The sequence below is a fragment of the Macaca thibetana genome, chromosome X (assembly GCF_024542745.1).
Source record: "Macaca thibetana thibetana isolate TM-01 chromosome X, ASM2454274v1, whole genome shotgun sequence".
Classification (NCBI taxonomy): Eukaryota; Metazoa; Chordata; class Mammalia; order Primates; family Cercopithecidae; genus Macaca; species Macaca thibetana.
This window is the reverse complement of record NC_065598.1, coordinates 18,243,821-18,259,984: the sequence shown is the minus strand read 5'-3', so window position 1 is coordinate 18,259,984 and position 16,164 is coordinate 18,243,821. Positions and strand designations below refer to the sequence as shown.

The following is a 16,164-nucleotide window of genomic DNA, read 5'->3' as shown; positions in this document are numbered from 1 at the left end:
GGGGAGGGGTGGACAATGGGATGCCTTACTCTATTTTTTTCCCCCTTGTAGCACTTAGTATCTTTTACTGTTCTATATAATTATTATGTTTAGTGTCCATCCCTCCTCCCGAGGAAGTGAGTTCCGTGACGGTGGAGATCTCTGGCTGTCTTGTTCACCAAGTTCTAAGCCAGAACAGTGCCAGACACACAGGTAACATCAATAAGTATGTTATGGCTTGACAGAAAGAAATGAGTGGTATGGTCAGAACACAGCTTCAGAAGGATTGCTCCAGTCACTATATTGATGGGTACCTTGGAGATAGGGAGACCAGTTAAGAGGCTACTCAAGCCCAATTCAGAAGCCAGGAGGGCCTGACTTAGCAGGAGCAGAGGCAGGGAGAACCGCTGGAAGGCAACAGTGTAGGTGAGAAGGCCGCTGGCCTGAGTCGGTGAAAGCAGTGTGCACATAAAGCGAGAGAGGGAGGAGAGGGGAACCTGGTGAACGCCGGGGGTGGGCTTACCTCTGTAAAAGCTACCAACTCTCCTTGGCACAGGATCATTGTACAGATGTCTATTTTCTTTGGGGGCTGTGCCATCATCAGAGTGTGGGTCATGATACACTCCACCCTGAGGCAGGAAAGAAATTTATAAAAGTTAAGCCACACACTGATGACAATATTGCCTATGACTTTTTTCTTGAGACAGAGTCTCACTCTGTTGCCCAGGCTATAGTGCAGTAGTGCAATCATGGCTTACTGCAGTCTTGACTGCCCCAGTTCAAGCAATCCTCCTGCCTCAGCTTCCCGAGTAGCTGGGACTACAGGCACACACTGCTACACCCAGCTAATTTTTTAAACTTTCCGTAGAGATGCGGTCTTGTTATGCTGCCCTGGCTGGTCTTGAACTCCTGGACACAAGCAATCCTCCCACCTCAGCCTCCCCAAGTGCTGGGATTACATGTGTGAGCCAACTGGCCCAAATTTAGAACCTAATCAGTCTATAATTGACTTAATGATCTTTTTGAAAGAAAATTCAGAATTATGCCACAAGGAAAACTACTTACTTTATACGCCACTTCAACTTATTTGTGGGAGATTGGATATTAATACATTTTAAAAGCTAGGCAGTAATGATGTTGAACAAATAATGTTTACAGGCATATTTTATTGTGACATACCTCAGACTTCTGGCGTGTATGGAAGGAAGAGGTGCCTTCTCTGGTGGTCTCTTTGACCGACGATCTTGCCACAGTCATCTCTGGAGGGAGCTGTTCTCCAGGCTGGAAGTAAAATTTAAAAGGATTTATAAGAGCATCCTGTTCCTAGGGATGGAACTCATCATGGTCTTTATTTGGTATAACTAGGACCATAACCAGCTAAAATAAAAAATGTTATTTGGCTAAAATACAAATAGTCCCATAAAAGTGAATAATCTGATGAATGTAATATAAGTCAAATTTCACACAGATGGAAAGTAAAATTCTCATTAATGTTAAGGCAAGCAGGGAACAGATTATTCTGAAAATAGTTCAATTAATTACAAAAAACAAAAAAAAATTACCCTTCTAATATCTAGACAGTCATGGTTCTGAGCAGCCCTCTGATTAGGAATTCTATTAGTTTATCTGAAATTTCTCTAGCAGATTTTAAGTCTGAGTTCTCCAAAATGAACTGTGCAGTTCCAAAAGTATTTTTCATGCAGGACTTATATGGCAAAGTCAGATGAAAATAAATGATTTTTGAATATATCAAGGAATAGAATAAGTCCTTTTAATAATTTTTGTGTTAAAATCCTCTAACTACTATAGTTTATATGCTTAAATTCTTATCTTAGTCTTCTCTAGGATAACAGCACTTATGTTTCATGTATTTTCTAAAGCCAAATCATGATAGTGCTCATCTCCAAAGACATACCACTGTCTTTTTCTCTCAAGGAAGTGAGTCACAAGCTAAGAACAGTACTCGGTCCACAATGGTGTTCACTGAGGGGGAAAAAACAGCATTTTCTATCATCAGAAAAAAAGATTAAGGAAGAAAATTACCAAGTCATTAGAAGGAGTTCGCTGCATTGTATCTTTATATTATGCACAGAAAAGGGCATTACCTTAAGCCTATGCGATATATCAAAAACATTTTATTTAAGATTTAAAATATGATTATTTTTCTCCCTCTCATTCCCCAAATGTACTCTGAGGATTCTGGGCAGGAATTCATCCAACGTAGCCTTCCTTCTATTTTGTGAAAATGTCTCATTTGACTTTTACCACCTGTACTTTTTACAAAGGCCTCTACAAAAATTATTTTAAGAAAACAAATTATTAACATCTAATATAAACTCAGTAAGAGTCTCTGTGCTTTTGAGGGTGGCCCAATACTTTGCATGGGAGTGATTCCTAGGATTCACTCAACAGCTTAAGTTACTTTTCCAGCCTTCTGGTACCTTTGTGCTTTTAAACTTGTACTTTCTTGTAGCTGGGCACTGTACCTCCGGAACTGGCTTTTGCAGTCCGTAACAGATCTGTGCTTAGCCCACAGTAACTGTTTTTAATTCGCTTATGACCACCATGTTCACACAAATTCTTTTCCTGGAATTCTCAGAGAGCAATTACTTTTTCTAAGTTAAAAAGCTATTTGTTTTTCTGATTTCTTTTCCATTTTATACCATGCTGAATGCTAGCACACTTTACCCAATTTTCCCTTCCATCTCTCCTCTACGGGAAGCTGCCAGGAGATCTTTCTAGGCTCTGGATGCTCTTTCTCCTGATAGCGTCTCCTCAGGGCTCCTCTGACCATTCCTCTGACTCCACTTCCAGCCTCCGCAAATGGGCACCTCTTGCTTTCTCCTTTCACCTGGGTGCCAGACCATCTCTTTAGCCTCTTAGAGCACACTACTGCTTAGAAGCCAACGTCACTTCAAATTCAACGTGTCAGCAAGACACAAGTGGCAAGCAGTTGGCCTCAGCACCTGAAGCCTGCCTCATAATCCCAGCTCCATCCTGAGCTAGTTGGATAAACTTGGAACAACTCACCCAACTACTCTGAGCTTCGACCTGCTCATCTGTGAAATGAAGGGGTTGAATTAGGTGACTTCAAAACTACTCTTTCACTCCAAACAGGAGGTCCTAGAAAAGAAACCATGAAGTCTTCCTTTTTCCTGTATTCAGTCCTTCAAATCACAAATCCTGTTGTTTTTACTTTTGAGGAGTAGAAGATCCACTCTGTTTCCCACTGGCACTAACTTAATCCCAAACATATTCTCTTCACCTCGTGCTTGAATTATTGCAAAAGCCACTCCAAATTTTGCATTTTTCACTCCAGCAAAGTGGAACAAGTTGCAATGCCCAAAGCACACCATGCTGTGTAACATCTGTTACCTTCCTTCTCCTTCCAATGCTCTTTTCTTCCCTCTTTCCTGAGGTCACTGTCACTTTCTTCCCAACCTTCCTGGAAGTCTCTGCTCAGGTGCCACCTGTTCTAGGAGCTCCCACAACTCACAATTTGGACTGTCTCGCTCCCTTGGCACACTGGCATGCCTCTAGCACAGCAGCCAGAATGTAACCTCACAGTAGTGGAACAACCTAACTGTTGACAAGTGTCCCCTGCCAGCTCACACACTTAAGACAACAGGGACCCTATTCTTTTCATCTTTCTAGCTACAGCTTCTCATGTTGCCTAGTTCATGACATGCCTGAACATATCTTTACTCTTCAGCCTATTCAAAGCTTGTCTATACATCCCAGCCCAGAGCAAGACCTTCGGTTGCCTATAAAGCCATTTTTAATTACTTCTGCTCACAATGACCTCTCTCTATTCTCAATTCCTCTTTATAGCCAGTGCCATATTGACTTTGGTCTTACTTGTTTCACTGTTATCAGGTATCACTTTATCTTCTCCAACAGCAGGTAAATTTCTCAAGTGCAAGAGCTCTCTCAAGACTCTTTTGAGTGCCTGGGAACACCCAGCATAGAAAAGGTGCTCGATGTCCAAATATCAGCCTCCACCCAGAAGCAGCAGGAATAACTAAAATTTGTTAGATACTTACTTTGTGCCAGGCACTGGGCACAGTGCTTTATAGATGAAATCATGAGAACATTATTTTTAAAACACGCTCTACTGTAAGAATGTAATCTTTTTTTTTTTTTTTTTGAGACGGAGTCTCATTCTGTTGCCCAGGCTGGAGTGCAGTGGTGTGATCTCGGCTCACTGCAACCTCTGCCTCCCAGGTTCAAGCGAAGGAATGCTACTTCTTTTAAGCAGGTTAGGTCAGTTCTACAGTCTGACGATGAATAAGATGGAGGAAGCATTATGCTAAAAATACTGTTTTAAGATTTAGAAACAATCCAAAAGACTGAAAATTAACATTTATCCTGGTATGAAGTTAAATTTATCTATAGTGGACAAATTTAAAACTTTTAAATTCAGTTAAAATATTGAGTAAGGTACTAGCAAAAGCTGTTGATTTAAGCAAATGTGGTTTGGAGAGATCAGAGAAAATACTCATGAATTCACACTGTATTTTAAGGAAAACTAAAACCTAACCCATACAGCTGATGAATTCTGTAATAAATCAAAATAGGACCCTCTCAACAAAATATTCCAGAAAGGAACATTCAAGAAAAAAAAAATTACTAAAAACAAAATTTGACTTTTCTTGAGTACTCAACAGTTGATCTAAATAGATTTAAAACAAACAAACAAACAAACAAACAAACAACAACAACAAAAAAACCGAGATTAGGCCAAGTATTGCTTCCCTAAATGCATCCTATCAAGAAAAGCACGATGTCCTGTAGTAGGGAAAATTATAGACAGACCCTCATCACATCCCTTGTACCACCTTCCCCTGAAGGGTCACCAGATTTGGTCAAGGTGCTCAACTGTACCTGGGGTGACAAGAGTTGCAGGCTGTTGGCTCTAGCTGCCATCCCTTGCCCTATGCTCAAGCTTCCATCCAAGCCTTTGGCTCTCACTTTGTCACGGGTCACATACATAGAATGCCTATGAGGACGTTGCTGGGAAGAAAAGGGGCTGGTGTAGCCCAGTCCATAAGAAAAAGATTCGTGAGGCGCAGACAGCGAATGGGAATGGCTACTGTCCATGTGCTCAGGCAGCTTCAATTCCTCCATTGTCTTAGAATGTCTGGTTGTGGTTCGACGTGAGTCCAGCGTTCCTTCATTTCGGTTATTTCTCCCAGAAGGGCTGAGCAAAGTTCTCGTGTCACTGTGTCTGGTGGGGGTTGGGCTGGTGGGAGAATTCAAGTCTAGGCAGCTAGATGGGAAGTACCTACTGGTACTGGGCTCCGCAATTTGGGCCCTGGCTTCAGAAAGGTTGCTCACAGACTTGGAGTCACTCAGTGCCCCATGGCTTTTGGCCTTGGTCCTATAGGAGGGACTCCTAGAGGACTGGGGAATGGTGTCAATATAGCTATGCCGACTCTGCTTTTCATTGGGCTGCAGTGTCCCAGCTTTGCTTTGAGAGCTTTCCATGAATGAGTGGCGGTTCTGCTGAGATCTGCTGTTCGACTTGAGGTACTTTGTCCCTGGGCCTTCTGAAGGCTTTGGGTCAATATTAAAATCAAACTCTGTTTTTGACTTGGCTTCTTTTGGGCTAAGAAGGTGTGGTATGTTGTTGTTGGTGAGATCTTTGCTGGTAGACCCAGGCTGGCTGCTTGCTTGGTAGGTTTTGGTGTGCAATGGACTAAGACTAGCTCCAGCAAGGTTTCCATTTAGGAAGCTTTCATTGGCAGGGAGACCTTCGTCAGCCCGGGGCAGGCCTACACTCAGGTTCTGGATGTCTTTGCTGTTAGATCTGTGGTGAGACTGCAAAGCAGTACTTTTGCCGGCTTGGTTTCTATGTTAAAAACAAAAGAAGCATATCAGTTTCCCTCAATAGCTAACACACAAAAAGTATTGTTAAAAAGAAAGAACAAATACTTGAAACACCTGGAAGACTAAAAACATTAATTCTCTCAAGCAAATGCCTTCAAATAACAAGTAACCTATCAACAGCAATTAAGTTTCTTAGACCAACTCACTCTGTAACAAAGCACTGGCCTTGATGAAATTATTCTGGCACTGCTAAATGCTCAGCTAACTTGCTGTCAAAACAGTTTCTAAATGATAATCTAGTAAAACATGCTCTCACTATGTTGGTACTCGTATGAGTGTTTGTGATAGAATGACTGCTAAGAAGAGAACTGAGCTATAAACTCTTTATAACTCTTCTGTCTGCTTGAATGTCAGAAGACAACATTTAGACTTAAAGGTTACTATGTTTCTTGAACTTCATTTTTATTTGTAAAACGTGTAGCCTGCCTCAGAGATATATACTCACAGCACATACACATAGACACCAATATCTCTTTTGCCTGCATAATCAGAGAATGAGAATTCTAGCAATGTACTTAATAAAAGAAAATGACCCTCTAAAAAGAAATGTAAACTGTCCAGTGAGGTTTGTTGGAAAACATGATGATCAATGTTTATGTCTTGGAGAAGTGGCAATTACTTGGGGCTCTTCAGATATCTCCTTGTACAGTAAACAGGAATCCTGTACTATACTCGATTACAGAGATCTGAAAGAGTTCATTTCTCTCCAAAAGACACAATTATTCTCTTTTTTATTTAACACTTCGTTATCCTAGACCGACTGAGCCCTCATTTAGGACTTAAAACTTCATTTCACACTTGGTTTAAAATACAAAATATAAATCCAGAGGAAAATCTTGTTCTCTATTTGAAGCTGAACCTGACACCATAGCAAGGCCAGTTTGTGCTACTGTAACTATTGAAAGGACCTAATTGTAGCTTGGGACAGATTAGAATGTTTAAAAATGAATGATGATTTACACAATTCTGGTTTTACTATGCATTCAAAAAATTTTGCTGCAGATATTGCTATTGCTACAGATGGTCTGATTTGGGAGAGTTTTGTTCCCATGACACACTAACTGGAAGTCACTTTTTATGTTCATGTAGAATGGTAGTCTGTGAAACTCTGGCTTCCAATTTTCCCCATGAGAACCTGCATGCTCAGCCATCAAGTAACATAAGGACCCATTTCCTAGTCTACCTTTCAGTCAGTAATCTCTGCCAGAAAGCTACCTGAGAGTGTCAAAAAAGAAAAAAAAATCTGATACCAAGCAAGCCTGTGACAGTGTAGGGTGCCTCATCTCCTGAATGTACTCACTAATCTCTTCCAGTTAGGTCATTAGAATTATAGCGTTAAATAAAAGGACACTTAAATAGGAGTACTAAATGGCAAAGCCCAGACCCAGAAAGGAATTACAAAGAAAAAAATGCTAAGTTTCACTTTCTGTTAAATTATATTAACAGAGTCTATCCCCAGATCAATAAAGTCCCTGTATCCTAAAGGCATCAGGTTTTAAACCATTGAGTTGTTTGCCAACTTATATCTTGGTGACTGAAATATCTCAGTGACTTTTCAAACCTAGTGATAGACTGTCTCATCCACAAATAGATCTAAGTGTGTTGGTTATTCTCCATTTGCCCAACCTCCAATCTGTCCTCCACCCCCATCAGCCCGGCCCTGGGCCTCAGGAACCCAATGCTGCAGATTGTCACCCATGCTTCCTAGCCAGCTAGCTTCTGGTTGGGCTTAGCAGTGGAAGGCATCACAAGACAAGAGGAGAGAGGGGCTGGGGGATGTCTTCCCTGCTCCTTCCTTGCAGGCATCTGTACCCTGACTCAGATCGTGGCTGTGTCCTTCTAGATGACAGCTTCTACAGGGTGGCTCTTCCTGCCCAGGTCCAGCTCTCCCTGGACTCTCAGAACCCTATTTCATCCCCATTCCCCTTCAGGCCTAGAAATAGTAATTGTAAACAGATAACATGTACAGATATTGGGAAACGTCCTCAGCTCATGAAGACCAAAAAGGGACAGAGAACAGCAAAGGCAGCTGCTTGAGCCTTTGGAACTCTTAGAAACACTGTTAGCAATGTTGAGCAGAAACGTACTTGTGGATCTTAGGAAGAACACATTCAGAGCAATGTAAGAGCCAATTCTAACATAAAAAGAGAGGTTATCCAGTTAAGGTAAAACGTGTCAAAGCTTTACGTTTTCCATAAGTGTACAAAGAGCCTAAACTGCCATTCTGAGTGTTTGTGTCTTAGGATTAGTTGGAAACTACTGAGCTTTGCACATAATGCCTACGTAGAAAGGGCATCATACTGTCTTTGCATCAGAGCTCTGCCAAAGCGCAACAATAAAAAACAGCTTTGAAAATTCCATAGATCTCTTTGACACACAACTGTAAGGAATCTGTGTTAAACTGCCAACTAGTTAAAAAAATTTTGCATACAAAGTCTTCTTAAATGGTTGCAGGAGGGATGGATGGATAGATGATGATTTAGTTGAAGTAAGTTTTAAAAGCAAATGTCGAAGGTGCAAAGCTACATTTTCATGGAGAAGGCTGGTGCAGGACCGGGAGAGTGGCAGTGTGGGGCAGCTGATGCACCTTTGCACCGTGTCCATGGTGAGCAGAACCTCAGCAGAGCCTGAGGGAGACAGGCAGGGGCTAAGTAACACAAGAGTCCACTGCCTCTCCTAGAGAGAAAGAATTTAGAAGACAAGGTATGCAACAGCATGTTTGTGTCTCCAGATACAAGGCAGGGGAGTTTGTACGTGGCAACCAATGTGATATGGTGCTGTGAACATCTCTAAAACGGTCCTGCGAAGTCTTAGGGAGCCATCGTTTGTGTTGAGATTCAAGCTAGAATTAATGTCTCTTAAAAAAAAAAGCTTCCATGGAATAAGTATGGACCATAGACCAGTGGGGAGCAAAAGCCCTCAGATACATGTAAAATGTGGTAAGATCATTCCTAGAAAAAGCATTTAAGACCTTTTCTTTAATATATTCAATACAGTGTCAAGACCTGAAAATGAATTCTTCCAGAGATTTTAAATTTACTTATAATTTCTATTCTCCTCTATTTCAAAAGGGGACTTGGGAGGACTCCTCAAGGACCCATACAAATCATATCTTCTGTATCTGCCGAAAACATCATCACCAAGCACATCCTCCTTAACAGATCCCGAAAGAGGTTCCCAAGGAGAGCCTCAGGTCCCCACTGGTTAACTCCAAGAAATCTCTCTCAAGTGAGTCACTAGAAGACAAATACACAGCCTTTTTTCACAGTATGGGTTACATCACTAATCACTATAGCACAAATCAAAAACTTATTATCAGTCTACTGAACTTTATATCATTGGGATAATTTTTCGGTGTAAACTAAAGGAGCTAAGAGACAATTAAGGTAGAAGGGAGATAAAAGCACCTGAACTGAGAGTAACCCCAAAGAAGACACAGGACTAATTTGCACTTCCTAAATGCAAAGGAGCAACCAAATGATGACTGCTATTCCTTGACTTAGTGTCCTAAAAATTTCATGGCAACAAACAAAGAAAGCCAGCTAAGAATGGTCCATAAGATGCAAGGGGAAACAAACTGAAACCAGTCATTTTCAAGAAGAGTAAACAGCTCTAAAACACAATTACACTATCACAGTTAAGCAGAGAAAACATATGATAAATGGTCATCATCAATTTATGGATGCTCTCCCAGACCTAAATAGTACCAGATCTTGAGCTTTCAAAAATCTGATCTGTTAAGAACAACTGATTGGCCAGGTGTGGTGGCTCACACCTGTAGTCCCAGCACTTTGGAAGGCCGAGACAGGCCAATCGCTTGAGCATAGGAATTCTCCACAAAAGCTACAAAAATCAGCCAGCCATGGTGGCACATGCCTTCCGTCTCAGCTACTTAGGAGGCTAAGGTGGGAGGATCGCTTGCCAGGAAGGCAGAGGCTGCAGTGGGCCATGATCGCACCACTGCATTCCAGCCTGAGCAATAGAACAAGACCCTGTCTCAAAAAAGAACAATTGTTCTATATGGAAGGAAAATTTGGGGCTGGGGGTGGGAAGAAAATTTATATTAAAAAAGTGGCCAGGGCCGGGCGCGGTGGCTCAAGCCTGTAATCCCAGCACTTTGGGAGGCCGAGACGGGCAGATCACGAGGTCAGATCAAGACCATCCTGGCTAACCTGGTGAAACCCCATCTCTACTAAAAAAATACAAAAAACTAGCCGGGCGAGGTGGCGGGCGCCTGTAGTCCCAGCTACTCGCGAGGCTGAGGCAGGAGAATGGCGTAAACCCGGGAGGTAGAGCTTGCAGTGAGCTGAGATCCGGCCACTGCACTCCAGCCTGGGCGACAGAGCGAGACTCTGTCTCAAAAAAAAAAAAAAGCTTCATATTAGGAATTATTGTTTTCAGCCAGATGCGATAGCTCATGCCTGTAACTCCAGCACATGGGGAGACTGAGGCAGGAGGACTGTTTGAGGCCAGGAGTTTGAGACCATCCTGGACAACAGAGTAAGACCCCATCTCTACAGAAAATTTAAAAAATTAGCCAGGTATGATGGCATGCTCCTATAGGCCCAGCTACTCAGGAGGATGAGGTGGAAGAGTTGCTTGAGCCTGGGAGTTCAAGGCTGCAGTGAGTTATGATCATGCCACTGCACTCCAGCCTAGGCAACAGCTCAAAGGTCCTGTCTTCTAAATAAACTAAAAAATAAAAATAAAGAATCATTGTTTTCTACTTATCTTGTAGTAGTAGATGAGAGAAACTATTTCCTATCTTCCATAATCCAACGACCCCAGATGACAAGATCAGCCTCTTGGGAGATGAAGGAAAACAGGGAGACCATGACTAGGACACTGTCCTATTGGACATGCAACCAACATAATTGAGGAATGTCAGGTCTGAAAGACAACCTGATTGTATGGCCCAAATCCCGTGTGTGTGTTTTTCAGGAAACAGGCTTTGAAAAAATTATGCTGAAAAATCATATATAAAGAGCAACAATTTTAATCACTGACTTTACTATTTCCATATTCTTATTCTTATGAAAAATTAATTTCGCAACTCAATGATTAAAAGACAAGAGCAATAAAAACACAAGACCCCTCTGTAGAGCCAGACCTACTTGGTCCAGTCACAAAGATTACACTAGGTACATTTCCAACCACCATCTGTGTTTGGCATCCTCTTCTCTCTCCAGGAATCCCCTTGCCTTCACCCATCTTTCTTCCTCCAGGCATCACTGATGGGTCTCATTCATGCAGAATATTCTAGCTCTTGAGGCTGTAAACCCCCTTAGTTGCTAACCCAATGCTACCTTTCCCAGGGAATGCATAGGTTTCCATCATATACTAGTTAAAGATAAGAAAGTCTTTAAGACCCACACAACTCCTTAATTGTGGTTCTGAATCATGCAATAAGCATAAGGAAGATATTTTTGAATAAAGAGGGCTTTCCTTCTTTTCTCTAATTGCATCATTTAAGCAGCCACCTCCTCCACCTACTTGTAAGACCAACACTGCATCTGTATTTCCTTAAAAGGGAATATTTACCTATTAGACAATGTGCTGCTTTCCACATGGTAAGGTTTTCTTTTTGCTGACCTTGAAGGAGAACGATCCAGAAGTCTCTGTGTTTGAAATGTAGGGTGATTCAAACACTGTTCTGTCAAGTATCTGTCAGCTGGGTCCAACTTCAATAAATTCTTAGGAAATAAAATTTAGGATTGTTAAGAACATTACAAAGTAAAATTTAAGTTCTAATAAAAACCTTATTTTTTTTCCTTATAAAAGAAATACACAGTCATTGCAGAATATCAAGTAAACACAGTTTGGGAAATAAAAAAAGACTATCTAAATCACCTATAATCTCATTATCATTTCCTCTTGGTATATATGATCCCGGCCCTTTTTTGAATATCCTATATACATATTTTCTCTTACAAAATATACACACAGTTTTGTACCCTGCACTTACCATTAATCAAAATCACTTTTACAATATAATTAAAAATTTAAAGTATACTTTTAATTACATAGATACTTGAAAGAATATACATTTTTAATCTTTCTCTTATTCCCCAGATACCCAGTTCTCTTTTCTGGAGGCAGCCTAGGTTATCAGTTTCTTGGGCATCCTTCCATAGATATTCTCTATACATATCTCTATCTGCTCCTTTTATTTTACCCACATAGTAGTACACACATAATAGCCAGAATTTAGCTTTCTTCCCACTTGACATAAGATCTTAAGAAATCATTCGGGACTGGGTGTGGTGGCTCACATCTGTAATCTCAGCACTTTGGGAGGCTGAGGCGGGTGGATCATCTGAGGTCAGGAGTTTCGAGACCAGCCAGACCAGCATGGTGAAACCCTGTCTCTACTAAAAATACAAAATTAGCCGGGCGTGGTGGCTCATGCCTGTAATCCCAGCTACTCAGGAGGCTGAGGTAGGAGAATCGCCTGAACCTAGGAGGTGGAGGTTGCAGTGAGCCGAGATTGCGCCATTGCACTCCAGTCTGCACCACAAGAGTGAAACTCCGTCTCAAAGAAAAAAAAAAAAAAATCATTCTGTATCAGCAAAGAGCCTCAACTCTAATTTTTTGGTTTTAAAGTTTCTTCTTTTACGTTTTTTTAACTTTTAAGTTCAGTATTTGGAAGGAAATTTTTTTTAAGACTAAGATAGAGCCAACATAATTACTGCAGCTAGTCTTAAGGTTATTAGGGGCTTGAACTAATTCTGGTGACTTGTACCCCACTAAATTGGCTGACAGGATGAGATGGCCATTTTAGGTACTTATATGTGGACAAAATTAACACGGCAGCTTTAGAGAATGGCAAAGAGAATATTTCTCTTTGAAATATTCAAAGAAGGGATAATTGGTATTTTTCATTTTTCAAATTTGTTTTCAAAAAAAGCTAAAAAACAAGAGGAATGATTCTATTTATATAACATTCGATAATAACAAGGCAATACTAATCTTTGGTGACAGAAGTCAGAACTGGTTTTGGGGTGGGGGGTGGCATAAAGCCTGGAAGGGGGCATAAGAAGGCTTCCAGGGTGTTAGCAATTTTCTCTGTCACCATCTGGGTAGAGTTATACTAATATGTTTACATTATAAAAAGTAACTGACATATAGATATAATTCATGCACCTTCTGAAAGGACATGTCAATAAAAATATTTACTTCAAGAAATCTGGCCGGGCGCGGTGGCTCACGCCTGTAATCCCAGCACTTTGGGAGGCCGAGGCGGGCGGATCACAAGGTCAGGAGATCGAGACCATCCTGGCTAACACTGTGAAACCCCGTCTCTACTAAAAATGCAAAAAATTAGCCGGGCGAGGCGGCGGGCGCCTGTAGTCCCAGCTACTCGGGAGGCTGAGGCAGGAGAATGGCGTGAACCCGGGAGGCGGAGCTTGCAGTGAGCCGAGATCGCGCCACTGCACTCCAGCCTGGGCGACTAAGCGAGACTCTGTCTCAAAAAAAAAAAAAAAAAGAAATCTGATGGTAAAGATATTAAATAAATAGGAATTTGAATGTTTAACTTCTAAACTGGCAGAAGCACAGGATGATTCGGGTTATCTTTCTACTTTTATTTGTGCTAGCTTTTAATCAGGTACCATACTGATGCTTGGCAATTATATTTGGTAATGATTTAACAAAAACATTCAATTATTTTTAACTAAAGAAAGATGAAAGGCAGAAAACATGAAATTGTATTTAATTCCATGTTCCTATTTTATTCTATTCACATTTTAAAAGTTACCAAATTATTGAGGTCCCAATCCATGAGGACTGACTGTGTGAAAAAGCGTATTGACAAAACCTACCTGATTTAAGTTATAATTTATGCCTAATTAAACAAAAGGCTTTGAGGGTTCTTTCTGAGGGTAGCATTTCTCAATCTGCGTTCAGAAGAACACTAGAGCTTTAGCATTTTATAAAAAACAGTATTCAGTATTTAATTAAATTTGGAAAATAGTGGATAAGACAGAAATGCTTCTTTACTGTGATATTTCTGAAAGCCTTTATAGATTAAGGAATATTGTGCATCTCTACAAAAGGTTGTATGGTATGTGGCCTTTCTGAAACGTCACACCCTCCTCCCCCACCTCCACCCCCACACCTATGTACATTTTGTTCCCTGGAACACAGATTAACATAGTTTAAAGCACGGCAAAGTTCTGAGAATGCCACTCGAAAATTTCCGACTGTGCTAAGTATGCCTTTCAAAGGCTCTATGCACAGTGTAACCTCTACTGATTTTGACAGTTGACTGGGCATAAAATAAAATTGATCCATTAATAAGTGTTCTTTGAAGGTCTACTATCAAACAACCAACACTTGTTTGTGCACTTCTGGCTGCAGTGAAAGCTGGAGAAATATGAAAAATAGTTCCCACTCAAGAAGCCGACTGTCTACTGGAGAAAAAAAAATAAACTTGAATAAAGAAATCTGAGAATGCTTTTAGGGTATAGAGCAGGAAGACTTTTGGACAGGGAGGGTAGCATAAGGAAGAACACTCAGGCCACAGCATTAGCAATCATCCTGATATGTCTAAAGTAGAGCCAGAAAGAGTCTGGGAGAAAAAGAGAAAAATGAGATTCACTGATCAAATCTGTGTAGGCGATGGGAGGCTTCAAATACCATGTCAGAAAAAATTGTTGAATTTCTTCTTTCAACATTGATTTTAAGATTTGTTTTAAAACCTTATGCTTGAACAGCTCTTGCACGCTAACAGATTTTTATTATTCTGTCCATTTAAAAAATATCATTTAGGGATCTCATGATTCTGTGTAGATGGACTGTGACAAGACCAGATCCCACTGTAATTTTAAATAAGTTACATGCCTTTTAATATGACATAGTTCCCCATTATTTGCCATTCCACATCTCCTAACATTTCATTCATAAAAGCAGGCTATGGTCACATGTAGACATAAAAGAATCCACAAATCAAAAGATATTTTATAGAGATAACATCGATTTGCCTTACCTTCATTAGGTCAAGTAGAACACTATTCAAAATTCCAAGATATCTTCTTTCCAAGGACTGAGGATGGTTAACAGCTGGAAACTGTGAGACACACACAAAGCGAATGTTAACATTTGGGGAAGGATATGTTGTGTACGTGCTTGTGAGTGCTGCAGAAGGCAGCAGATAAGCAAAAATGCCAATCCCAGTCAAATTCATACTTGTATATTACTTTTGTTGTCTATGTATTTTTATTTTATTTTTTTTGAGACGGAGTTTCGTGCTGCTGCCCAGGCTGGAATGCAATGGCATGATCTCGGCTCACTGCAACCTCTGCCTCCTGGGTTCACGTGATTCTCCTGCTTCAGCCTCCTGAGTAACTGGGATTACAGGCACCCGCCACCACGCCCGGCTAATTTTTTGTATTTTTAGTAGAGATGGGGTTTCACTATGTTGGCCAGGCTGGTCTCGAACTTCTGACCTTGTGATCTGCTCGCCTCAGCCTCCCAAAGTGCTGGGATTACAGGCGTAAGCCACCACACTCGGCCGTCTATGTATTTTTATATGGATTAATAGGACTGGGTGTCAAATAATAGGAAAACTCACAGGTGAAAGATGATACTTAAATCTAGGCAGACGATACTAAGGCATGTGAAACAAACTAAAATATAAAAATTTGAACTAATTATGTAGTAAAATAGAATATCATCTGTTTATACAAACAATTCAGTTCTAATATAGTATATATATAATTTGCTTATACACATGATTCTTAATTACTGAGAGTAATTGAGGATCTAGCAGAAAGTATATGATAAGACATCAGATAGTATTCTTATAGCTTTTTAACAACATACCATTTACTCTTGAAAACACAGAAGTAAAAAAAGAAAGTAAGTGGCCAGTACCTAAAAGATCATGAAAGTAGAGAGTGAATTCAGACACACATTCTATCATTGCTTTTAATAAGCTCTTATAATAACCTGTTTTCAAATTCTTCCTTTTTTAAAGTTGGAACCGAAGACAAACATAGGTTCCTAGATTAACAAATGCATTTTTAAACAAAATGAGGGGAAGAGGTCAAGTTTATTTAGATGTGCTTTCTGTTCTTTCCTCTGCCAACTCACATTCTGCAATATCTAGTGGATGTTAAAGTATTGGGTAATATGACCGGCAGAGCCCAGTGCCATGTACTCCCTTCCAAATGTCAGGGCTAGTCTGCTTCCATACGTTATTTCCTCTATACCAACATGCCAGCATTTCAAAGTACTGAAATCCTTAAACATGCTAAATAAGTAAATGGGAGGACTAATTACATAGTAAAATTTCAA

General features: G+C 40.5%; 1 protein-coding gene across 3 annotated transcripts in view; it reads right to left on the bottom strand.

The window, feature by feature from the left end:
- CDKL5 (cyclin dependent kinase like 5) overlaps positions 1-16,164 on the bottom strand; it is a 226,042-nt gene that overhangs the window by 43,518 nt on the left and 166,360 nt on the right. For all 3 annotated transcript variants that reach the window (XM_050777522.1, XM_050777521.1, XM_050777524.1), the window contains 5 exons: positions 14,855-14,935; positions 11,410-11,561; positions 4,864-5,830; positions 1,159-1,260; positions 503-608 (listed from right to left, as the gene is read on the bottom strand). In XM_050777522.1, the coding sequence (XP_050633479.1) occupies positions 503-608; positions 1,159-1,260; positions 4,864-5,830; positions 11,410-11,561; positions 14,855-14,935 (1,408 nt within the window). The remainder of the gene's footprint in view (positions 1-502; positions 609-1,158; positions 1,261-4,863; positions 5,831-11,409; positions 11,562-14,854; positions 14,936-16,164) is intronic.